Source organism: Rhinopithecus bieti, unplaced genomic scaffold, assembly GCF_001698545.2.
Source record: "Rhinopithecus bieti isolate Rb0 unplaced genomic scaffold, ASM169854v2 scaffold_28529, whole genome shotgun sequence".
Classification (NCBI taxonomy): Eukaryota; Metazoa; Chordata; class Mammalia; order Primates; family Cercopithecidae; genus Rhinopithecus; species Rhinopithecus bieti.
Window position 1 is genome coordinate 1071983 of NW_016813064.1, and position 27142 is coordinate 1099124.

Consider the following 27142-nt stretch of genomic DNA (forward strand, 5'->3'; position numbering starts at 1 on the left):
AATTTCTTAAAAATTATATACTTGGTTTATCTTCCACTTTCCTTTCTCACAAAAGAAAGAAAGAAACAAACAAACAAACAAAAAAACAAAAACTAAAAGTCTTTTAGCATATGTACCACCCCTAAAATTTCCAGTAAACCAGCACCAGCCTGAAGATTATGTTCTCATCGAAAGGTGGAAAGAAGAAAAACTTGAGCCAGTCTGGGAAGGACCCTACCTTGTGCTGCTAACTACCACTTGGTCATTTAGGCCACTTGATAAAATTTAAAAAAATGAGCAAAAGGATCCAGTCTACCTTCAGAAAGAAAAAAATGGCCCTTCCTGTACTAAGGGACAATGTAACCCCTTAGAGTTAGTAATAACCAATCCCCTTGATCCTTGCTGGAAAGAAGAGGAGTGTGCAACCTTAGGAATTGATGGGGCCAGAATGGATCCTCAAGTAAATACCTTGATTCGAGGAGAAGTTTACAAATGCTCTCCTGAGCCAGTGTTTCAAACTTTCTGTGATGAACTAAATGTACCAGTACCAGAAATTCCAGGAAAAACAAGAAATTTGTTTTTGCAATTAGCCGAGCATGTAGCCCAGTCTCTCAATGTCACATCATGTTATGTATGTGTAGGAACTATAATGGGAGATCAATGGCCATGGGAAGCCCGAGAATTAATGCCTACAGACCCATTTCCTGATGAATTCCCAGCTCAAAAGAATCACCCTGATAATTTCTGGGTCCTAAAAGCCTCAACTATTGGACAATATTGCTTAGCTAGAGAAAGAAAAGAATTCACTCGTGTAGGATGACTTAGTTGTCTTGGACAGAAACTGTATAATGGTACCACAAAAACAGTCACTTGGTGGAGTTCCAATCAAACAGAGAGGAATCAAGGAATCCATTTAGTAAATTCCCAAAGTTGCAAACCGTGTGGACCCACGCGGAGTCCCACCAGGACTGGACAGCCCCCACTGGATTGTATTGGATATGTGGGCATAGAGCTTATGCCAAATTATCTGGCCAGTGGGCAGGTAGTTGTGTTATTGGCACTATTAAACCATCTTTCTTCCGACTGCCCATAAAAACGGGTGAACTCCTAGGCTTCCCTGTCTATGCTTCCTGTGGAAAGAGAAGCATGGCTATAGGAAATTGGAAAGATGATGAATGCCCCCCTGAGAGAATCATACAATATTATGGACCTGCTACTTGGGCACAAGACAGCTCATGGGGATACTGGACCCCCATTTACATGATCAACTGAATCATATGGTTATAAGCTGTCTTAGGAATAATCACTAATAAAACTGGCAGAGCCTTGACTATTCTGGCCCAGCAAGAAACTCTGATGAGAAAAGCTACCTATCAAAATAGATTAGCTCTCAACTACTTGCTAGCAGCTAAAGGAGAGATATGCAGGAAATTTAACCTTTCTAATTGCTGCCTACACGTAGATAATCAAGAGCAAGTAGTTGAAGACATAGTTGGAGATATGACAAAACTGGCACATGTGCCTGTGCAAGTGTGGCATGGATTTGATCCTGGGGCCATGTTTGGAAAATGGTTCCCAGCACTAGGAGGATTTAAAACTCTTATAATAGGAGTTATAATAATAATAATAGGAACCTGCCTACTGCTCCCTTGTTTGATACCTGTACTTCTTCGAATGATAAAAAGCTTCATTGCTACCTTAGTTCACCAAAATGCCTCAGCACAAATGTACTATATAAATCACTATCGATCTGTTTTACAAGAAGACATGAGTAGTGAAAATGAAAGTGAGAACTCCCACTATTAAAATGAGTGAGAGTCTCAAAAGGGGGGAATAAGGGAGGAGACTACCCCTTATATTGTCTTATGCCCAATTTCTGCCTCCAAAGAAAAAAGAAGTAAAAACTAAAAGGCAGAAATGAAATCCACAGGCAGACAGCATGGCACCGCACCCTGGGCTTGGTAGTTAAAGATTGACCCCTGACCTAATTGGTTCTGTTATGTATAGATTACAGACATTGTATAGAAATGCACTGTGAAAATCCCTATCTTGTTTTGTTCCGATATAATTACTGGTGCATGCAGCCCCAGTCATGAACCCCTGCTTGCTCAGTCAATCACGACCCTCTCACATGCACCCCTTAGAGTTGTGAGCCCTTAAAATGGACAAGAATTGCTCACTCGGGGAGCTCGGCTCTTGAGACAGAAGTCTTGCCGATGCCCCGGCCGAATAAACCCCTTCATTCTTTAACTTGGTGTCTGAGGAGTTTTGTCTGCCGCTCGTCTTGCTACAATATGAGGGACACTGAACTCTAAAATAGATGCCTAATTCATAATGTTAAGGCACACAGCTATATATCACAGTAATTTCTATTATCTTAATCTCATGGTTAAGAAGAAAAAAGCCCACAATCTTTGGAATTTAATAGGCCTGAGTTTAGATTTTATGTGTGCTGGTCACTCGGTGCTTTGAGCCTTGGCTCCTTGGCATGTATTGTTTATATCATGAGATTGTTAAAGAAAATCGAGTTAAATAATGTCATAAAGTGCCTACTGCAGTGCCATGTGGTAGGTATTATAGAAAATAACCCTATGACTAAATAACTTCTTTGTGAAATATTTACTATTTTTTTGATTTAGAAAAGAGATTATCATCTAGGATATATAGTTAAAACTGACCTAATAGGCTAAAATTATAGCTGATATGCTTATTATTGCTCTGATTTTTTTATATCTTTACTAAACTTCATGCTTTAACTTTTGGTAAAGGGTATTCCTTCTGGTTTGGCTAATTTCGAAAGTATAAGAAAACAAAAGTAAACTTTAATTTTCTACCTTACATGATGGATATGTGTAATATCTTTGTACTGTTTTCCTTGGGAAAAAAGTAGATACAAATGCCCAAGTATACAATATGTTGAATTTTGTTCACCATTTGACATAAACAATAGTATGTTTGTTGTAATTTTCTTTCAAAATGCAATAGAATGTGTATATTCATTGGGTAGCCTTTATTTAGAAAGTCAGAAAGGAAAGACACTGAAGAATATACAATCGCCGGGCGCAGTGGCTCAAGCCTGTAATCCCAGCACTTTGGGAGGCTGAGGCGGGCGGATCACGAGGTCAGGAGATCAAGACCATCCTGGCTAACATGGTGAAACCCCGTCTCTACTAAAATACAAAAAACTAGCCGGGCGAGGTGGCGGGCGCCTGTAGTCCCAGCTACTCAGAGGCTGAGGCAGGAGAATGCCGTGAACCCGGGAGACGGAGCTTGCAGTGAGCTGAGATCGCGCCACTGCACTCCAGCCTGGGCGACAGAGCGAGACTCCATCTCAAACAAACAAACAAACAAACAAACAAACAAACAAAAACATATATATATATACACACACACAATTGAAGAAGCGGGAAGTGGAGGAGTTTAGAATTAGGAATGCAGAGGAAGAGAAAAAATATTATCTGATGCTGTGAACCCTCAAAACACGGAAGTCTACTCAATAGTTACAGCCCTTTACTGAGCTTCATTGGACATACTCAGGTGCCATGATAGCTATTTGAGTAAATGAGGAAATGTATGCTTTATAGGAATCTCATCTCCTGGATTCTCAAATCTAACCCACAAGATAAACTCAAGGATAAGATTAAACAAATTATGAGTATCTTTTTGAGTTTCTTTCTAAATAAATGTATCTACTTGTTTGTTCCAAATAATGAGGAGAGAATATTTTATGCTATAGCCTGTCAACCTAAATAACACTGAGAGAGAGACCCTCTAAAAGAAAAGATATTTATTTGAGAATAAAGCATTGCAATGGGAATATGCATGTCAAAGTAAACTGTGCGCATAGTTAGGGAAGTAAAGGGAGACAGAGGTTTTCAAAGAGAAAAAGCAGGAGGATTATATAATTCTTCTGAGATAATTATCTTTGGCTACAAAGACCAATAACAAGGTTATCACCAGTCTGAGATTAAGCAGTTGCTGGACAAATGCCCTTGTAGAAATATTTTTTGTGTAAGGTTCTGATGGCCTTTGTGCAAGATTGTGGATTTTGTATTTTTTTGTTATCAGACATACAAGAATGATAACCTCTTTATGGTGTTCCCTGGTTCTATTTGTCAGGGCTTTTGTTTGCTTATTTGTTCATTTGTTAACATTAGTGACTCTTGATTTTGATACCTTTCACAATTCTATCATTACTGCCTTTTTTTTTTTCTGAAATGTCCTTTTGTTTTATCTAATGATGATTCTTATGCTTTTAAAACATTTCTAACATCCTCTTGTTGCTTATATATCTGTGGAGTTGCTGTTCATTCTGGTTTTCCTCTGAGTCCTTGCCCACACGTCACCATCCTGTCTTACCCTGGCTGCAGCTGTTCAGTCATCAGATCAAGCACGTGAAGGCTATCAGACTGTTATTTCTCCTGGGTAAAATGGCATCACCCTCGTCTACTGCTCTTTGTCTACTTTGAATTAATTTCCTAAATGGCATACAATTCAGTGCAAACAAATTGTTGTTGTAATGAAAGTCTTTTACATCCTGGTTGGTGATTTATAATTTGTTTCATCAAGTATAAAACTCAGAAGTATAAATGTCAAGAGTAAACTGATACAGCTTAATTGGTCATTTCCAATTTTGATGTCAGTCTATTAACCTACTGGCTAAAAGGGCATTGTAGAATATTAGTTGGCATTTGTTTTGGAGTCCTCTGTGATTTCTTTCTTATTAGTGTTCACAGCAGTGTACCATTAAAGTTTTTTGCTTCAGCACACTTTCTGATTATCCCTGAACCTGCATAGTCACAATAGGAAGAGTAGTGTTGATTCAAACAAAATTCAGATCCATGTATTTTGGCAGGTATAGTGTGTTCTCCTATGCCAACTCACATGTTCCATTTTGTGTCTTTACAAAACTATAGGAATAGCTTAGTGATTGCCTAAAATTTTCCTACTAAATTGAATGGTTTTCTACAAAATGTCTTAATAATCAGAAGATAATAATATATTCAGTAAATTTATATTATATAACTATTATATTCTCTAGTACTTTTATATGTATAATTATTTATGGTTTGATTTTATACACATCTCATTTTCCTTAAATGTATACTCCAACTTATATGGAGATAAAAGTAATGCTCTCACTTTACCTTGAAGAAACTAAACTCTAAGACTGTATCATTTGATTCTTTCACTTTGAGCTGTCTGAAATTTTATAAAATTAATTAAGAGCGAAAAGAAGCATATTAGTTATCTTTCTTTTAAAGTACAGAATAATTTGTCTTCAAACACAGTTGGATCCAGGTGCACAAAGAAAGTTCTTATCAACAGGTTCCTCTTCTCCCACTTCCTCTCTTTTTTCTACTGGCTTTATTCTCAGAGAGAGATATAAAAGTGGCATCAAGGTTTGTAATCCACCAGTCTGGGACCCCACAAGAAAGAAAGTACCTCTTTCATACTGGCTTCCTCAAAAGCCTGGGTTTAACTAATGAGCGGAGCTTGTTTCACTTGGCCATGCCTGAAGCAATAGCTGTGACAAGGCCTGAAATATGCATTTATACCTGGAGCTAGGAGATTAAAGCAGGAAATGGACTGAAGTGGAAGACGATTCTGCTGCAATAAGAAGAGATACTGAGAAGGCAAAACAACAGTTCCCACCGAAGATGCCACTGAGTTACCAGGACCGTACTCCTGGTCTTCTGAGTTCCATGTTCTACTTTCTGAGTCTTTCACATGGATCAGTTCTAACATAAAGTAAGAATGAACTTAAATAAATCCTTTAATGTTTATTCTCTAAAAGGACAAGAATATTTTAATAGCCTGAAAGCAGATACTAGGAGTCTCAGAAAATGAATAAAGTATAATCTTGAAAAAAACTAGTGAAACTTTTGGTTTGACCTCTTCCCTAATGCCACCATTCCTCTCAACTTTTGATTCTTTAGCTTTTTTCCACTCCTTTTATTTTTTGAAGCTATTGATGTTGATAGAAAATCTTTGAAGCAAAGACTCTCTAACATTAATAGACGGCAGCTGCTCCAGATGAAATTAAATACACTTCTGTTACCCTGCATATGACTTTGTATTAAAATTTTGGTTTACTTGTTTGTCCCACTCAGCTACTGTAAATACTCCAAAGATCTAAATCATCTTTGATTTCCAAGTTTTATTGCCCAAGCAAATAACTGTATTTGTTGTCAATAACACATTAATAACATAAATATTGTTGAATGACCGAATCAAACTGTAATACACTTACAGACAAAGGAAAGAATACAGTGAGAAAGTATATGTTCATCTGGGGAAGAGATATTCAAGAGACCTAAGAATGAGCAAGCAGAGGCATTTCCTCATGGCAATAAAACAATGATTAGTTAAAGCAATATATTTTCAAAATAGGAAAATTTATATTAATTAAAATAGTGAAGAGGGCTGGGTGCAGTGGCTCATGCCTGTAATCCCAGCACTTTGGAAGGCCAAGGCGGGCGGGTCACGAGGTCAGGAGACCAGCCTGGCCAACATGGTGAAACCCTGTCTCTACTAAAATACAAAAAATTAGCCAGGCATGGTGGCACGCACCTGTAGTCTCAGCTACTTGGGAGGCTCAGGCAGGAGAATCGCTTGAACCTGGGAGGAGGAGGTTGCAGTGAGCTGAGATTGTGCCATCGCACTCCAGCCTGGTGACAGAGCAAGACTTTGCCTCAAAAAAAAAAAAAGAAAAAATTAGTGAAGAGATGGAAGGTCTTCAAGTTATGGATCTGAGTTACACTATAAATATGAGTGTAGAAATCAATCCTTATTTAAAAAACAAAGCCAAAACCTCTGTCCCATCTAAATTGATATTATCAGTTGTTAACATACTTGAGATTTTCAGTTAATTTGTTTTATAATTGTGACATATTTAAAAAACTTTATAATTCATACTTTTGTAAATTTATCTAACTTTATTCTTACAACAACTCTGTGAGGTAGGTTACTATTTTACTTATATTTAAAGATGAGGAAAATTAAGTTAAGAAGATAATATGATTCCCATTGCCACTAAAATTAAAACTAAAATTCTAAATCTCATATTTTCCTATGAAATTGTACTTTTTCAAATTTCATGACAAGTTTTCCTACTACAATTTTTATAGAGTAATGAGCACAAGATAGAAAGTAAACACCAATAAGAACATAAAAGTCTAAAGGATATAATATTGTATGTTTTGTTTGCATATCTTGTTTTATTTTTTTCCAGAAATATCTCTCTACATTGTTACAGATCTTCTTCAAATCATGCTTACAGTTTGACCTTGCTATAATTTAATTTTAGATATCAGTTTTATTGACATTTGGAATTAATACTTACAAGAACATTTGAACTCATGGACCCTAATTTCTAGTGTATTTTTGGTTTATACATCTGGTACCAATTTAGAAAAAAAATTACAGTCTAATTAGTGCAAGTAAAAATCATTTTACTTTTCATCCATATTCAAAAAAGTAAAATATAAACAATATTGAATTAATATAAATATTTTTCAAGCATGAACCTAATTGAGCTGCGCAAATATCAAAGATAATTGGATGTATTGGAGACAGCTGGAAGTGCAAAGATACTTCCCTCTTGTGTATTGACCTTCTTCTAAATCAATAGCGGTTTCCAAATGTAGTAAAAAGCAGCAAGATTTAACAGGTTCTAATTAAATTAAGGCCAGTGCATTGTTGCTAGAGAGTTCATTAACATCTCAATACAACGTGTCATGGCATTAGTAGAGCCTTCGTGTAACATTTTAAAACAGAATGAGATATCTCAATGGACATGACTCTTAGTTAAAAAATTTAATTAGTTAAGATAATTACATTAAGTTAAATGGAACTTTTTATTGAAAACCTGTTGGCATTTTCTAACTTGCTTCACAGCTGTCCTTTAACCATTTATATTTAAAAAGTGATATTTTCTGTACATGATGTTTGAAATTATCTAAAATCTGGAATTTTGTATAATGTTTAAAGGAGTTGATAATGTAAAAAAATAGGAATTTTCTTGCTTGGGGAATTGTATGTTTAAAAGATATATATATATATATATATACATACATATAATATCACAAAAGAAAAGTTATAGAGAAAATGTGTATGATAAGTACACACTTTTTTGGAAAAAAGGCAAAGTAGTCATTTTCTGAAGCTTTTACATTTATAGCTTTAAAACTTCATGTATTGAATATCATTCCTTATGAAGTCTTAAAATCTTACAGGGAAATAATACTGTTTGTAAAATTATCTTGTTGAATGTTGTTAAAGAAAATGGCATACAACAAGAGTTTTTGAAAGATTGAAAGCCTATAATTGTGTAAGATAAATATAAAGGGCCAATGAAAACTCTTATTGTTAAAATTAGTGTCAACCACATTTTAGGCTGTATTTACCGGTTGTTGTTCAAAATAAGCTAATTGGCAGTCACTATTTTTTGGTAGCTTTCAGCTTAAGCCAGAGAGCACTGGTTTGGAGAGACATAGACATTTATTCAAATTCACAGGAACACTAAACAAATGGATTTGTTAATTATTTATGGCATTAATTCTGGCCAAGACCATTTCTTATCTGAATCTCAGGAACCACTATCACTCAGTGCTGTCTCCTTTACTTGATCTTCGGAGCATTGCTGAATTTGAATATTCTTCCTAATTCATCAATTTGTCTCTTCCTTTCAGCCTTCATGGATACTCAATGATACACACGTAGAGATAAAAATCTTTATATATATATATACACACACACACACATACATACACACACACAGATTACTGTATAGTTTATTTATAATAAACTATAAATTCATTTAGAAACAGGAGAGAGGCTGTTCTCACATTCCCCACCCCGGTCTTAGCTACTGACAGATTTGGCTCAGTGTACTTCTGGGAGGTAATACATTCTAGCTATATGGCAAAGTGTGAAGATACAGATTTCTTCATATATATATATATATATAGAAACTATATATGTATGTATATATATGGAAACAATATGTGTGTGTGTGTGCATATATATATATAGAGAGAGAGAGAGAGAGAAAGAGAGAGAGAGAGAGAGAGAGAGAGAGAGAGAGAGAGAAAGGAGGATGTGGTCTTACTTTGTCACCCCAGGCTGGAGTGCAGTGGCGCAATCTTGGTTCACTAAAAATCCATATATTTTTAAAGGTATTTCGTCATGCAGTTTCTGAAATTTTCTTTTATGCATTTAATTTGTAATAAAATCTCTCTGGTCATTCCAAAACATAAATCAGAAGCAGATTCGTGTTTTCACTGTGTAAAAGGAGGCAAAAGGAGGTAAAATGCTGTAATATTAGAGGATGTCTTTGGGTAGGAAAGAAAGAATTTTAGTTTTCTTCTTCAAAGAATGAGGAGATCAGGCTGATATTTAATGTGCGTGAGAAGTTTAACAGTGATGAAGGTGAAATGACAAAGAAAAAGTTGTAATATAAATATTGGCAGGTTTTATTGGTTCAGGCAGTAATTTGCTAGGACATGAACACGGGAAATGGCCTAAGAATAATTACTTTTGATTACCCTTATTTATTAATTTGTATGAAATGCTCATACAATAGTTTATTAAGCAAGCACACAGCCTTATAAAGAATTATGGAGAGAGACAGACATATGTGGAATGTAAAGAATACGTAATTATGTAGAGAAGACAGACAAATAAGGGTTATGGTTATATTACAAAACCAGTATAAAATCAGAGTAAAATGTGGATTTTCTATAATATGAATGTTAGCCACAGGACACCTTGAAATCAACCTGTCTCAATCCTCTCCTTTTACAGATGAAGAAACTGAAGACTAGAAAAAATAAGAGTCATACTTGTCCAAGTTTACACGTTGGAGTGAAATTATCTCCGCAATAGCAGTCCTTCATTTAATATTAAATACATGACATTGTAATATTTCACCACTTATCTTTATTCTTGAATTCTAAATTTGTCAGTGATTCATATGTACTCAATTTTTTTTTTTTTTTTTGAGTTCTGAGTTCAACTGAATTGTAGCATCTTGTACATACCACATTGTGTGGGGTTCAGGTTATTATATGTTAATTTCCTTCTTGCTCCTTTGCCATCTAGAACCTGATCTGCCGTTTTAAACAGCATGAGTCCTGTTCTCCCATTTAGGCTGACAGTGGGTGCAGAAGGATTGAAACATTACACTTTCTAAACTGGTTCCTTGTTCTGGAGAGTATCCATCTGAAGAGATTACCGCTCTTCTGGTGATCATGGCCATCATCGTCCAACACCTGCCTATGCACCATGTGCCAGGAATTGTGCAAACTGCTTTATGTATTATCTCATGCAGTCTGTGCAGTCCACGCAGCTGCTGGTAAAGAACTCTGTTTCTGAGTAATACAAAGAGCCAGCAACAGAGAAAGCATAATGGCAGCTGCAGTGTAACTGGGAGAATTGTCTCTGACAATTGGCTCCCGACTGGGTCTGAGGGCATTTCTTCATCAGTCCCTCAGTTCAGCTAGCAGCCACCACACACCTGCTCTGTGCCGGGCAGAGTGCTCAGTGCAGTGTGCCAGCTGAATGAGTGAGCACCAGCCTGTTCTCCATGTGTGACCCCCTCCTTCTTGCTCAGAGGGGTGGGTGATTGTCTGTCCCATTTAGGCTTGTGCTGACTGTGCAAGGGAGATCCCGAGGTCAGGATTTACCTCTTTGCCCATCACTGTTAATATCTGTATTATCTAACTAAAGAACTAACATTTGCATTTTTTTTTCCTGGAACTATCTGATTTTAAGGTAATTTTCAAGCAAGAAAATCTTTAGATCATCGTATTTAATTTTCGATTATAAAATGAGGAAACAAGGCAATAGGGATTAAATTTTTTTATTATTATTTTCTTTAGCTAAAAGGTCAAGTCAGTGACAGATCCAGAATTCATAAACTTCTATTCTATTTATTAGACCATGCAGCTCTTTTTGCTATGCACTGTACCTCAAATGGGAATTCAGAAATGAGCAAAATCTGAGATGTAGGAGTTCCAGAATGGATCTGCCACCTGCCAGCTAGCATTCAGATCTCAAAGGGGACCTGCCTGCACTTATTTAATGGAAAGATAAATGTGTTCAAGGAACTGTTACTATAAATTCATTTAGAAACCGGACAGAGGCTTTACTCACATTCCTCCCCGGTCTGAGCTGCTGACAGATTTGGTTCACTGTACCTCTGGGAGGTAATACATTCCAGCTAAATGGCAAAGTGTGATTGTTATTCAGAGCTCCCAAATACCTATTTCTTTTATTGTTTAAATGAACTTTGTGGTTGAACTCATCCATTTATTGAAAAGTACTTCTATACACTTACTACAGGCAAGGCAATGTATGGAATACTACGTGAGGTATTAAAAAGAGACATTGTTATTATCGGAAAGATGCTTGTGATATAAAAGAAAAAATAAAAGGCCAGAAAAATATGAACAGTTTTATTAAAACTAGAATGTAAAAGGAAGAAAGAAGATTCAAATTAGTGATGTTTAATTTGCTAGGATTCTGCATAGTTCTAGAGTAAAATGAAATCAATGGACAATCTTCCAAGAAAAATGGGGCATCGCTCTTTAACTTCTAATAGATGTATTAGAGTAAAATGTACACATTATAAACTACACATATTTAAATACTCTTAAAAGTAATTATATTTAGATGTAAATTATTGCACTCAACATTAGAAGCATTTCTCTCTCAGGCCAAGAGTGCTAATAACAACAGCAAAGAGTGAAATATTGTCACAAATATAACCATGCTTGGCACAATAGACATAATAACCTGGAAAATACTACGTTCTAAGTTCTCCCAGTCAAAACTGAATGGAGGTATCCAAAAGTCATTCCAAAAGAATGACTTCTCACCAGAAGAAAAAAATAAACATTTTTGATGGATTTTTGCTGAGAAAAAATTTTAGTATATCTGAGAAATTTGATATACTAACGTTCTGTTCTGTATTTGTACATAGTTTGAAATTGTTTGTTTCTAGTTTCTTCTTTTTTTTTCAAATAAAATCTATGTTTTAATTTTTGTGTAACTCTAGAAGCACCTATTTTAGACCTTTACAAAGGAAATGTATAATGTGAGGAATTAGAAAGAGAAATAACATATGCATTAAACATGGACATTGGTAGCTTGGTAATTACTGCTTAGTATCAGATTATTCTGTAAAAGAAATCTAAGTACAGATAAATATTTTAACTATTCATAGAATCCATTTCTGTTTTTTATAGTTGGAGATATTTTAATTGTATATATAAAATCAAAATATTAAACCATGTCAATTTTATTATTTGAAACTTTTAGGACATCTAATTTCTTAAATTCTTCAATTATTTAAAATGTGTAGTGAATTTTCCAGAGTGTAAGGAAAATGTAAACATACATAGATTTTACTGTTTTTTTAAAAATAACTTAAAGACTCATCAGTCATGAGGTTACTTGATGGATGGAATAGTACTGGGTGACTAAGCCTATTTCTTTGGCAATAGCTCAGCCATAGAAATTAGCATTTGTCACTCTTCTGCCTGTTTCTCTGTTACACATTCCATTCTTAAAAGTAATTTGACTAGGTATAAGATACACCATGCAATAAGTTAGTAAGAAGGTTAATGGATATTTAAATATATTTGAAGACATTTCGTATGTTCTTTTCAAGCCAGCCATTTGGAAAGATCACTACAGTTTCACTAAAATATGTAGGACCATATTGTGCAATTTTAAAGGTTTGCAAAACAAAACAAGTTTTGGCTGAAAACATTTTTTGTAGGTTAACTAACTTATTTTGGAAATAAAAATAGCTCCAATCTAGTCTGAGGCAGGCTCTGAAAGGCAGTCCACATTCTAGTTGACAGGTGTTTGAACTAGCAGTGAAGCAGGTAGGGCTGCATTTAGCTGTCTGGCCAGTACCTATATAATTTGAGCGTCTTTCTTCTGCAGTACACCCTCAGAAGGAATAGATATTCTCTTCTAGCTTTCCGTTAAGTGTGGCCCATATATATGTGTGCATGTGTGTGTATGTGTATGTATAATATGTAATGTATATAATCCATACACATATATACACATATATAATTATACTTGAGAAAAAATATATATAATTATAGTTGCAAGAGAGAAAATAGAACAGTTTATCTTATCTTCATTATTGATTTATTCCCAACCCCTGCTTAGCTTTTGTCTTGCCTTTGTAGTTTAGGATGTAAATGACCACAGGTTTATCTGTCTCATATGGATTTTAATAACCAAATTGTACTGATATTCAGTTTTAGTTTACTTGGCTAAATTACAGTTATGGTGAACCCTGAAGCATACTTTAGAGGTAGCTATAATGTATACAGAAAAAGACAAGATTTAACTTAGGGACTACAATAACTTTTATTGGAATCCCAGCTCAGAGATGTATTCTCCGTGGTCCGTGGAACCATACTAGACTGGTATTCATAAGACGCCCCCTAAACTATGAGATCTTCTCCCACTAGTTTCCCCTCCTTTGCCCATCATAGTTTCCGTGGGAATATGGCCTAGGGGAGGCAGGGATGATAATTGTTTAGACAGTGATTCTAAGGGTTAGGATTTGCCTGAATGTTATTTCTGCCCATCTTTCATGAGACCTTGAAATAATTACTTTAACCTTCCTAATCTTCAGTTTCCTGCTCTCAAAAATCCTAGTAGTAATATCATTTAGAACATATGATCTTTGTGAGAATTAAATGAGATAATGCATGTAAAGAAATCGGCACAATTCTGTGGCACAGAGTAAGTATTTAATACAACTTGAATTAACATAATTATTGTTTTGTAATAATGATATTATAAAAATGATAAGATAATTTAACCTGTGTTTCCCTTCCACTTCTGTCCTCCTCTGTTCCACCCCTCTCTTCTTTCCTCCTGTTTTCTTCCATTAAGAGAAGAGTCAAGGCAAAGAATTATAGAGTCAATAAGAGAGGTTGAAGATTTAGCAAAAGCAGATAAATCAATCTCTAAATTTGGGTGTAAGAGATGCTTCTTAAGCCCCAGCGTGAAAGATACACTAGAGTCTTTGCCCTTTGAAAATCTCCCGAACAGCAACTGGATAGAAGCAAACTAGAATGTTGAAGAGGGTTTTAAAAAGTGTAATATTGCTAGGAGCTAAAAGAAGACACTCATGAAATAAAGACGAAAATTGTCACTTTTTTTTTTTTTTTTTTTTTTTTATCTGGGACTGAATCTCACTCTGTCACCCAGGCTGGAGTGCAGTGGTGCGATCTCAGCTCACTGCAAGCTCCGCCTCCCGGGTTCACGCCATTCTCCTGCCTCAGCCTCCCGAATAGCTGAGACTACAGGCGCCGCCACCACGCCAAGCTAATATTTTGTATTTTTTTTTTTTTTTTTTAAGTAGAGACGGGTTTCACTGTGTTAGCCAGGATGACCTCGATCTCCTGACCTCTTGATCCGCCCACCTCGGCCTCCCAAAGTGCTGGGATTACAGGCGTGAGCCTAAAATTGCCACTTTAAAAACTTACTTTGTCCTCTGAACTAATCTTTGCATCCTGCTGAGTTCAGGATTTGTTAGAATTACATTGATTCTATAATTTCTTTTTGTAATCTAATTTGTATTTGTTTCTTTTGTTTTTTTCTATTTACTTAGTATGTTATTTTTTCAATTATCCTTTTCTAGGCACTGTTGGACCTATATGTAATTTCATACTTATATTTTATACAGTCATTTATAGGTACTTCTTTCTTATCCTTATAGTGATCAGATTTCACTAACAATTTGGTTACAATCAGTGACATTATGAACCTCTGAAAGGAGTGTGGTGTCTCCCTCCAGGACAACGACTGGAAATGTGGGTTCCTGACTTGACCATTCCTGTCCATACTTGATGATTTAAATACTTTGTTTGACTTCAGTGTTTCTTGGGACAAATAATGTTTAAGCTTGATAACCTTTGATTTGTAGAGATATGTATTTGGGGGTGTACTATCAATTTAGTGTTGCCTACAAGAGTGCTAATATTTTTAGAAAATTCTGTTCACCAGTCACCATAATGTGGTTTCATTGGTCAGGCCAGGGCCCTGCTACTCTATGCAGCTTTGGGACTTGGTGCCCTATGTCCCAGCTACTCCAGTTGCAGCTCCAGCAGTGGCTAAAAGCAGCCAAGGTACAGCTCAGGCTGTTGCTGGGAACATTCACCCAATGCCTATACCCTCATTGTATCTTGGAAGTAACTAACATGCTTACGATTTTACAGGCTTATAGGCAAAAGGGACTTGCCTTGTCTCAGATGAGGCTTTGGACTTAGACTTTTAGGTTAATGCTGGAATGAGTTAAGGCTTTGGGGGACTGTGGGGAAGGCATGATTGGTTCTGAAAAGTGAAAAGTACATGAGATTTGTGAGGGCCAGGATTGGAATGATATAGTTTGACTCTGTGTTCCTACCCAAATCTCATCTCAAATTGTAATCACCATGTTTCGAGGGAGAGACCTAGTGGGAGGTGATTGGATCATGGTGCTCTTATGATAGTGAGGGAATTCTCATGAGATCGGATGGTTTTGTAAGTGGCAGTTTTCCCTGGTATCTTTCTCTCCTGCCACCATATCAGACATATCTTGCTTCCCCTTTGCCTTCTGCCATGATTGTAACTTTCCTGAGGCCTCTGTAGCTATGGAGAATGGATTCAATTAAATCTCTTTTGTTCATAAATTACCCAGTCTCAGGTAGTATCTTTATAGCAGTGTGAAAATGGACTATACACTCAGCAGCAGTGTATAAGAGTTCCTTTTTCTCCACATTTTTGGTTTGCATTTGTTATTGTCTTTTGTTTAAGAATGCTTCTAACTCGGATTAGATGATATTTCATTGTGTTTTTGACTTGTATTTCCCTGATGATTAGTGATAATGAGTGTTTTTTATATACCTGTTGTCGATTTTATGTCTTTTAAAGAAATGTTTATTCACATCCTCTGCCCACTTTTAATGGGATTTTTTTTTTTTTTTTTTTTTTTAACACTTGAGTTGTTTGAACTCCTTCTATATTACGAATATTGGTCCCATGTGAGACAAATAGCTTGCAAGTATTTTCTACCATTCAACAGGTCATCTCTTCACTGTGTTGGTTGTTTCCTTTGCTGTGAGGAATCTTTTCATGTCCCATATGGCTTTTTGTGTCCCATATGTCTATTTTTTGTTTAATTGCCTGTACTTTTGGGTTCTTAGCTATAAAGTATTTGCCTAGACCGATTTCCTAGAGTATTAGTCTGTGTTTCCTTCTAGTAGTTTTATACTTTCAGAACTTACGTTTAAGACTTTAATTCATTTTGCATTTTTTTTTTGTATATGATGAAACATAGGAGTCTAGTTTCATTCTTTTGAGTGTGGATATCCAGTTTTTTTTCAGTACCATTTATTGAAGAACCTATTCTGTTTCCAATGTATATTCTTGGCTCCTTTGTCAAAAATCAGTAGGCTATAAATATGTGGATTTATTTGTGGATTGCCTATTTTGTTTCATTGGTCTATGTGTTTGTTTTTATACCAATACCATGCTGTTTTAGTTATTATAGCCTTGTAACATATTTTAAGGTCAGGTATTGTGATGCTTTCAGCTTTTTTTCTTTTTTCTCAGGATTGCTTTGGTTATTCAGGCTGTTTTGGTTCCATATGAATTTTAGAATTTTTTTTTTCTATTTCTGTGAAGAATGTCATGATATATTGGTGGGAATTGTATTGAATCTGTAGATTGCTTTGGGTAGCATGGCCATTTTTACAACGTTAATCCTTCCAATACATGAGCATGGTCTTTTCATCTGCCTGTGTCATCTTCAATTTCTTTAATCAGTTTTTTGTAGGTTTCATTGTAGAATTCCCCATCTTCTTAGTAAAATTTATTCCTAAGGTCTTTTACTTTTTGTTGGTATTGTAAATGAGATTACCTTCTTGATTTTTTGGCTGGTTAGTTATTTGTGTATTAAAAAATGGCTGATTTTTGTATGTTGATTTTGTGTTCTACAAGTTTACTGAATATGCCAGATAGAGTTTTTGGTGGAGTCGTTAGGTTTTAAAAAATATTAGATCATGTCACCTGCAAAAAGGGACAATTTGATTTCTTTTTTTTTTGTCCCAGTTTCAATGTTCTTTCTTTCTCTTGTCTGATTGCTCTGAGTAGGACTTTCAGTACTATAGGTGAATAGGTGTTGTAAAAGTGGGAATCATTGTCTGGTTCCAGTTTTATAGGAAAGGATTTCAGCTTTTTCTCATACATTATGTTATTTGTAGGTGTGTCATATATGGCCTGTATTATACTGAAGCATGTTCCTTTTATGCTTAGTTTGTTGAGTTTCTATTATGAAGGAATGTTGAATTTTATCAAATACTTTTCTGTGTCTGTTGAGATCACATGATTTTTACCCTTTGTTCTATTGGTGTGATGTATTACATTTACTGTTTTATTACATTTATTGTTGAACCATCCTTGAGCTCCTGGAATAAATTCCACTTGATCATGTTGTAGTACCTTTTGGATGTACTGGAGAATTTAGCTTGCTAGTATTTTGTTGAGGATTTTTGCATCTATGTTCACCAGGGATGTTTGGCTGTGAACATAGATACAACACATAGATGTTCACCCATTGTTGTTGCTGTTTTGTCCTTGTCTGGTTTTGGTATCATAATACTGGCCTCATAAAATGAGTTAGGAAGAATTATCTCCTCTTGTTTTTTAACAGGTAGTTTGAGTAGAGTTGGTGTTAATTCTTCTTTAAAAGCTAGGGAGAATATGGCAGTGAAGTCATCTGGTACTGGGCTTTTCTTTGATGAAAGCCATTTTATTATTGATTTAATTTTGTTACCCTTATTAGCCTGTTCAGGTGTTCTACTTCTTTCTAATTCAGTGTTGGTAGGTTGTGTGTGTCTAAAAATTTATCCATTTCCTATAAATTTTTGAGTTTGTTAGTATATAGTTTTTCATAATAGGCTTTTAGGATTTTTTTTTGTATTTCAGTGTTATCTATTGTAATGTCATTTTTTAAGTTCTGATTTTGTTTATTTGGGTCTTTTATCTTTTTTTCTTGGTTAGTTTAACTAGAAGTTTGTCAATTTTTTAAAAAAGATTTTTCATTTCAATAATCCTTGGGATTATTTTTTAAGTCTCTATTTCATTTAGTTCAGTTCTGATCTTTATTACTTTTTCCTTCTACTAATACTAGGTTTGATTTGTGCTTTCTTTTCTAGTTCCTTGAGGTGCATCATTAAGTTATTTTAAATCTTTATATTTTCTTGATATACACACATATTGCTATAAACTTCCCTATTAATACTGCTTTTGCTGTATCCCATATGTTTTGGTGTGTTGTGTTTCCATTTTTACTTGTTTCAATAAATTTTTAGATTTTCTGCTTAATTTACTCTATGACCTAATGGTCTTTCAGAGTATGCTGTTTAGTATCCATATATTTGTAGTTTCAAGAATTCTTCTTGTTACTAATTTCTGTTTTTTTGTTTATTGTGGTCTGATAAGGCATTTGATATGATTTCCACTTTTAAAAGTTTGTTGAAACAAACTTTTAAAAACTCTGTCTCTCTTTAGATCAAATAAAATTTGTTTTATATATCTAGGTGCCCTACTGATAGGTGCATAAATATTGAGAAATGTTGTCCTCTTGCTGAATTGATCCCTTTGTCATTACATAATGACCTGGTTTGTCTCTTTGTACTGTCTTATTGACTTAAAGTCTGTTTTATTTGATATAAGTATAGTTATTCCAGCTCACTTTTGGCTTTCATTTGCATAGAATACCTTTTTTTCATTCCTTTACTTTCTGTCTATATGTGTCTTTATAAGTGAGATGAATTTCTTGTAGGCAGTATATAGTTGCATCATTAAAAAAAATCCATTCAGCTAGTCATATCTTTCAAATGGACACCTTATTATGTTTATATATCAAAGGTTATTATTAATATGTGAGGACTTATTCCCATCATTATTATTTTTTTGATTGTTTTGTTTATCCTTTGTTCCCTTCTTTCTCTCTTATTGTTTATCATTGTGGTTTAGTGGTTTTCTGTGGTGGTTCCAGAATTTGGTTCTTTTATATAATGTCTATCTCTTTATTGAAAATTTCACTCATATCCTGATTTTTTTTTTTTTTTCATTTCTTTATATTATTTTCCTGTGTTCTCTGTGTCTCATTGAGCTGCTTTGGTATAATTATTTTCAGTCTTTTTTAGGGCATTTCATAGACCTGTTTTTCACTGAATCTTTTGCTGGAGAATTATTGTGCTCCTTTAGAGGTGTTGTACTTCCTTGATTGTTTATTTCTTGTGTCCTTTTTTGTCCTTATGTTGATATCTACACATCTTGTCATCTTGTATAATAGTTGCTTGTTTCAATTTTTTTTTTTTTTTTTTTTTTTTTTTTTTTTTTTTTTTTTTTTTTGAGACAGAGTCTCACTTTGTCAACCAGTCTGGATTGCAGTGGCGCCATCTTGGCTGACTGCAATTTCCGCCTCCCAGGTTCAAGCCATTCTCCTGCCTTAGCCTCACAAGTAGCTGGAATTACAGGCCCACAGCTACCATGTCCCACTAACTTTTGTATTTTTAGTAGAGACCGGGTTTCGTCATGTTGGTTAGGCTGGCCTCAAACAACTGACTTCAGGTGATCTGCCCACCTCGGCCTCCCAAAGTGTTGGGATTACAGGTGTAAGCCACTTGGCCAGCTTTTTTCAATTATTTTGGATGGGTTTTCATAAGGTAAAATTTTTCCTATGGGTTGAGGGGGTACTTTAGCTTTGATTCTAGGGTTAGCAGTAGCGTAGTTTTCATATGATTTTTACAGCATCAGTGGTGTCTATGATTTCCTCAGTTTCTTAGACTGTGATTGTTAGTGGAGACTGGGTTGAGATTTTACTGGGTATAGGCGTGCCAGGTAGTTCAGTCCTCAGGCCCAGTGGTGTTATTGGTGGGCTAAGTGTGCCTGTCTTTAGGCTCCTGTGTGGCATACAAGGGCACTGGTGTTACTGGGTCCAGGAGGGCCAATTGTTGGGCCTCCAGGAAGCTTACTTGGTTTCAGTAGTGGCAGCAGTGGGCATGTGTGTGGTGAATTCCTGGGCCCCTAAGCAGTATGCATGGCATGAGAAATAGTAGTAGTGATGGTGGGACACCCGTGGGCTCCCAGGCATCAAATACTGGTGTTAGCAGTGCCTGCAACAGACTGGATGGTCCAGTCCCCAGGAGGAGTGCACAGACACCAACAGTGGTGAACGAGGCAGGACTGTTCTCAGGTCCCTGGATGGCATGCTTGGGTACTTTGTGGATAGTGCCAGGGGTGTGGGCCTGCCCTTAGCATCCCCTGATGGTTGTATGGGAATAGGCTGTGGTGAGTCGGACAGGGCGATCTCCATGCCCCAGGTATAGTAATGTATTTCTTTTTTACAAATATATGTTTACCAATTTTCTATGTTCTCTACCTTTTCTTATTTTGCAGTGCCTTTTCATTATGTAAATATTTATGAACAAATTATATAGAGATTTGTGCATTCAAGTGCTAGTTGACATTTGTTACATTGTGTAACTACAAAACCACCTTCACTACTTTGCTCATTAACTGTAAAGTGCTGAGTGAGAAACCCAGAGAAAAGGATATAAATTTTGGACAGATTATATGGATTAAATCCAGCTCTACTTGTATATGCTATGGTTTGTTTTTTGAGTTGCTTAACTGCTGACTGCCTTGCTTTCCTATTTGACACAAACTTGATGGGATTGCACCTGAATAATGGTTATGGAAATTAAAGGAATTAATTTAAGGAGAGTGCCTCACACACAGATATTGAATGAATGTTGGCTATTAATATTATTAATAGAAGACAAATTTTCACATATTTGTGAGAATAAGAAAAGCCACATTTTTGTGAGCATTCTTGTGTGAATAAGAGAAACCATATTTTTGAAGCACTAGAATTTATTCACAATTTTTCAAAGAAGGAAGAATTTATAGATACACAATTTTACAAAGAAGGCAATAGTTTAATCTGACAAGATATTAAATATAAACAAAAAAATACTACATACTATCACAAAAACAATTAGTCTAAAATTAAAACAAAAAAGTACTCCAAACTGAAGAACATATAGTAGAAAGTATATCAGAAGTTCTGTTTATTGATTTATAAGTAAAGATATTTTAAACTGGGAAATCCAGAAGTAGTTTGATCAGCAACTTTTAAAGTACTTGTACCTTTTTCTCAAGGATTTATATTTTATTGTTACAGACAGTCATCTTACCATTTTGCCCAGACTGGGCTCAAACTTCAGGGCTCAAGTGATCCTCCTACCTTACCCTTCCAAGTAGCTGGGCTACAAGTGTGTGCCACTGTGCCCAGCTGTATTTATCTTGTAGTTTAATAATATAAAAATAACAGATTTCAAAGAGTTTTATTTTGATAATAAAACTCTTTGAAATCTGTTATTTTAAATGCAATTTAAAATAACTGAAACTCTATGTCAGAAAAGATTTTCAGTTTTAATTAGGCAGAATTATTTTCTAGCATTGTCATATTAAATAAGGTTACTACTCTAGGATTTTTATGTATGTCCTGTAAGATCATCTATATGTCACTAAGTCATGAAAAGCTATCTTCATGAAAACTTGGAATTAGAAATATTATATATTTTATTCTTTTAGTATTTTTTGCATAAATAGATTAAAATTTTATCTTGGCAATAACTGCTATGGTATTTGTAATCTTCCTCATACATTACACATTAATCTTAAAAACTGTGGAAAATAAATACGAAATAAAAATTTTACTCATGATTATTTCACAAGCGTTAAATATTATTAATTTATTGTTTTTTCCTGTTGTTTATATAGTATGTAGTGGTGGCTAAAAAGCATTCCTGAACAGAGAGGGTCGGCTTCTCCACTTGTTAGCTGTGTGATTTTAATTAGTTCTTCACTTCTCCCAACCTTGGTTTTGTTATTTATAATATGTGAACAATAGGTTTTTTATTATACTATTATTCAGAGAATAAAGTAAATACATTAATTACTCTCATATATAAGTATATATACATGTGTATTTTAGATATGCAATTTATAAATATGTATATTGCTTTATAAAATAATACTTTATTTAGATTACTCTATAAAGAATACTGTTAAATGATCTATAATATTTATAAAGTAAATATATATTATGCTATATTTCCAGCACAAACCATGTCGTATATATGGCTTTTTTTAAATGTCTGATACTTATGTAATTAGTTATATGTATAACATAATGTTCTATATATTAATGGTCCTTGTATATATTATATATATTATTATATATTCACCATATTAATATATGAAACCATTATTATATATAAACCACCATTATGTACTATTATATATAAAACCATATATTTATACATTGATATATATAATGGTTTATGCTGGAAATACAGTTCTGCATAATCTAAATCTAATTTAACACAACACCATTTAAGATGTATTTAATTTCTGTCTAGTTAAGTATTTTCAAAACTGATTTTTTAGTGCTTATATAAGAAAACATTGTGAATTTATTTAGAAATTTCCCTATTTTGGTCATTCAGTAGATTTCCACTTTTTTTTTTTTTCTAAAAAATCCCAATGGATATGTTGCCTTTGTTCTTATCTCTGATTTTCTTAATGCTAATTCCAGAAAGAGGAATTACTGGGTTAAAATAAACATAAATATTTTTAAGGCTCTCTTATGTTTTATGCTGCAAAATTACCCTTTCTGTTGACAGTGATATATTTTAAACACTCAAACTGTATCTTCCCAATTCTGGTGATAATTTTTGTGACCACCCGTGTAATATATGTAATATGTCCTCTGAATGTTATCTCGGGTCAAAGACAAATATCAGTCAAATCTTCAGGCTCAGGATATATGCCTCTATGAACTCCACTACTAGTTTTCACTACGCATCCTTCAGGGTATGTGAAAATAGTCAGTAAAATTTATAAAATGAAGGTTAGGAATCTGAGTTATTTTCCCCAGAGATTTGTGAACGATAAAATAATATTATTATGTTCTCTTATTGCATTGTGCTCTTTAGCCATCTTCCATTTTATGTGATATAGCTCCTTAGGATCCATTTGTTTGAAAGCTACTGTGTATACTCATTTTGTATTGTGGCAAATGCTGTAATCTACAGGGTTCCTATTCATTTTGGAGTTCATTTCACAGCTCACTAATTGTGTGAATGAGAAGAGGAAATATATGCTTTTATTCTAAAGCATGCCAAGCAGATGGTCAAAGTTCATTGCTAGGAGTACTGTCAGTGTGGCTGTCTTCTCTAGGTAGTAAGCCTGGCATCGATCTGTCAAACACAATGTGAGGGTCCATTTAACACAGCACTTGACAATCACTGAGCCTCTGTTTTGTTATGACTTATAAACATTTTATTTTTGTATCGTCAGCCTCCAAAGTGGTTGGTCATTTGAGCAGGTGCAAACACAGTAGAATTCATATTCGTTTTACTTGAGAAGCCAAATGAACTTTTATTCATATGGAAATCTTGAGGAAAGGAAACAGTACAAGAGATTAAGCTCAGCTTCTTGAAAAGCGAGTAATACAGCTATTGAGATTCAAAACTACCATCATTTCTGAGATTGAAACTTTTGAAAATTTGAGTTGAAGAAAAGATCAGGGTTTATATCTTTTAAAGCTAAAAAATTAAAACAATGAAAGAATTTAAGGTTTTAAGTAAATCTCCCTTAAAATCTTTGTTTCTTCCTATAAAGGGAAACTGTTTACTTACTTTTATATACAATATGTAATTTATGTGACCATTAAAAATGTTAGCAATGTACTCATTTTGTTTCTGTGTGTGTGTGTGTGTGTGTGTAGTGAGACAGAGTAAGAAGCAGAGAGAGTCACTAAAAGGAAATAAAGCCTGTCTTCATACATTTCCTATTTCAATGGCAATACTAAGACTATATATAATTGGGTTATTTCAGGAAAAGGAGGGTAGGTCAAGTTTTCTTATGGAGCTGATGTAGTAGTTTGATCATAATGACTTGTTTAAGAGAACGAAAGCATGTTAGAGATAATGTTTTCTTCTTTATACAAAGAAAAACGGGATGTATATTTCCCTTACCTCTTCCCTCTCCCTTCTTGCAAACCATCTACCGCAGGTTCTACAAGTTATATTGACTATACATTTCCCTTTCCCTTGCTTTTCAGACTGATGCTGCTCTAATGTATGATGCTGTGCATGTGGTGTCTGTGGCCGTCCAACAGTTTCCCCAGATGACAGTCAGTTCCTTGCAGTGTAATCGACATAAACCCTGGCGCTTCGGGACCCGCTTTATGAGTCTAATTAAAGAGGTATGTCAGGAGAAGAACATCTGCCTTGTCTCTTTTGTTGTCAAGCTGAATGAAGTGAGATTATTGTGGTTTTTCTAGCAAGTGACCTTTTACTTTATGTTTAATTTAAATTTTTTCTCTTACTCCAAATAAGCAAAATTAACATTTTTACTAAATAATACCAAATGAAAGGTGGGGGGAATCCCATTAGAAACAAAATATCTGTCAAAGTATCTATGAGGGTTAACCTTTACCTTTCTGAATCTTTATATTTATTACTTTTCCTTTATGTAGAGATATAGATTAGTAAAAGAATACTTACATTTTAGGCAACAAAATATAAAATGCATTTTTAACATAAATGTCATTTGCACTACAGTAAAATTATACCTAATTTGTGAGGCTTCAAGTATAGTTATTTAGATTAATTGTTCCTAAATATGTCTAGTTATTAAATTATATTAACAGTTAACAAAAATAGAATATAGGAATTAATCAAAGTGCAAAATTTGCTCCATATTCTATAATGCAACCATTCTTATGACCACATATCATTTCTGATTATGTCTGTTACAGATCAAGCATATTCATAGTGAGAAAAAGAAACATTTTGAAGATCATATGTACCTACAAATATACATGCATATATATACAAATACATATACATATATATTTTTCCTGTCATAAGAGAAAGTCCTTTGTTAGCTTAGAATACTTTCCATATATGAAAGTTTAACCGAGCCTTAAACTTTGCAATGAAATATCACAGGTATTATTATCATATGAGATTTTTTATTAATGGCTTAAAATAAATCATCAGTTCATCTTGTAATAAATTATTCATCATGAAAATAAAAGTGCAAATAGGATCACAATTAAGTATCTCTGAATATCCATGAATTTTCTTTGTCTAATTCTTATCAAACTCTCAGGTAGATGAATTTATTATAGGTTCCAAAGAATATGCAGTTTATTAGTTGCCCATATTCTAACATTTACTTCTGGTTTAAAACTGAGCCTTAGTGAGCTGCAGATATAGTCCACAGGTCTGGTGAGATGAAGAATTGATTTTTCTGAACTCAGCACTAGATTATTGAAACCATGACATGTGTCAAGCAGCCCGAAAAGAAGCAGTTGTATGACATTCCCCATTGTATTTATTGTAGGGTGTAATTGAGAATCTTGTCCACTAAATCACACAGTGTCCCCCTTATGAGGACCAACAGGAGAAATTTCTCTCAGGTCTCAGTGCCAGGAAAAGCTTTTTCCTGAGCAGCTGGTATGTCTTAAATTATAGACCCTGTATATTGTGTTTTTATCATATTTTCTTCTTTGTTTTGGTTGCTAGGCAGTTCAGAAGTGAATTTGCGATGAAATTATTTGTACAATTTCACCTGGTATACATTTCTTTATGCTCTCTCTACCCCAGATTTGTTCTACTGTTTTACACTTCTATTCCTGTACTTCTTGATCTTTTTGTTTACTTTTATACTATTATCCATTTTTGTTAGTCACTTGAAATTTTTTCTTTGGAAGATGTTAGGCTAGAAATATTTTTTTCTTCCTTATTGTAAACCAGTGAACACATGTTTAACTATAGCAAAGACATGTTGCAGTATGTTTATGAATATATATTATAATTTTTCTATTTCATTTGTAACTTGTTAGCTGAAAACTATTTGAGAATCCTGCACATAAATATCCAAATATCATATGGAGCCTAAGAAATTCAGTAATATTAATTTCAAATCCTTATTGAAATATTACTCTTAATCTACTGATATTTACTTCTTTGGGGTCTTGTTTATATTATTTTAAACATTTTAGTTGTGAGTATACATTTTATAATTTAAAATTTCTGTATTTGACTACTTTTTCCTAAGCTATTTCCAAATTACAGACAATGGAAAACATCTAATTGTGGTTCTATAATCAACAGAATGGGAAAATTTTTACATTAAAAAAGTCCAGGTATTTACTCACCTTTTAGGGTTGAACATATTATATAGCTAGATTATTATATTCTCATCTCCTTCTGCATGACATATATCTTGATATGAAGTAATTATAATGCATTTCCCCTGCTCTTACTTAGGGAAAAGTAAAGGAGTAAGTTAATTATTCTATGGGGAATGTATATAATTGAGTTAGTATAACATAGCTTTTCCTGGATTTGGCTTCTCTTATTGTAATAAGTTTCTTTTCATATTATTATGAATTTGGTAGTGGGATTTTATAACAGTAGTTCTATCTGTATTTGCCAGTGAGATCTTTAATGTCTCATACACCATAAAAAGTAACTAAATTCTTCTTACTTTACTAAAAGAGGTATACTACTTACAACATAATAATACAGTCTCTCATACACAGAAAATTATAACTGGAAAATGCATTTTATAAAATGAAAAATTTATAATACATTTTCTACTGAAACTAAGATAATTTATGTAGAAAACATTTTGTGAATTTCAGAGGAAAATTAAAATATTTTAAAATCTCTAGCAATGTCAACTATGAAAATAATGAATATAAGGTTCCTACTTTTATGAAAAAATATTTATTCCATCTTTCTTCACTTATTTATTATCATTTTTTTTCTATTCCCATAGGCACATTGGGAAGGCCTCACAGGCAGAATAACTTTCAACAAAACCAATGGCTTACGAACAGATTTTGATTTGGATGTGATCAGTCTCAAGGAAGAAGGTCTAGAAAAGGTATTTCAGCCAGCTTATTTGCTGTAATTACTAAATGAAACATATCTCAAAGAAGATAGAAATATTCTCTGTGTAGTCACATTTCATTGATATTTAACTT

The 27142-nt window shown here is 34.1% G+C and overlaps 1 protein-coding gene across 1 annotated transcript in view; it reads left to right on the plus strand.

The window, feature by feature from the left end:
* The window catches only part of LOC108512380 (glutamate receptor ionotropic, kainate 2-like), a 485136-nt gene that overhangs the window by 133886 nt on the left and 324108 nt on the right, over positions 1 to 27142 (plus strand). The window contains 2 exon segments of the mRNA XM_017847623.1: positions 24203 to 24346; positions 26935 to 27042. Of these exon segments, the coding sequence (XP_017703112.1) occupies positions 24203 to 24346; positions 26935 to 27042 (252 nt within the window).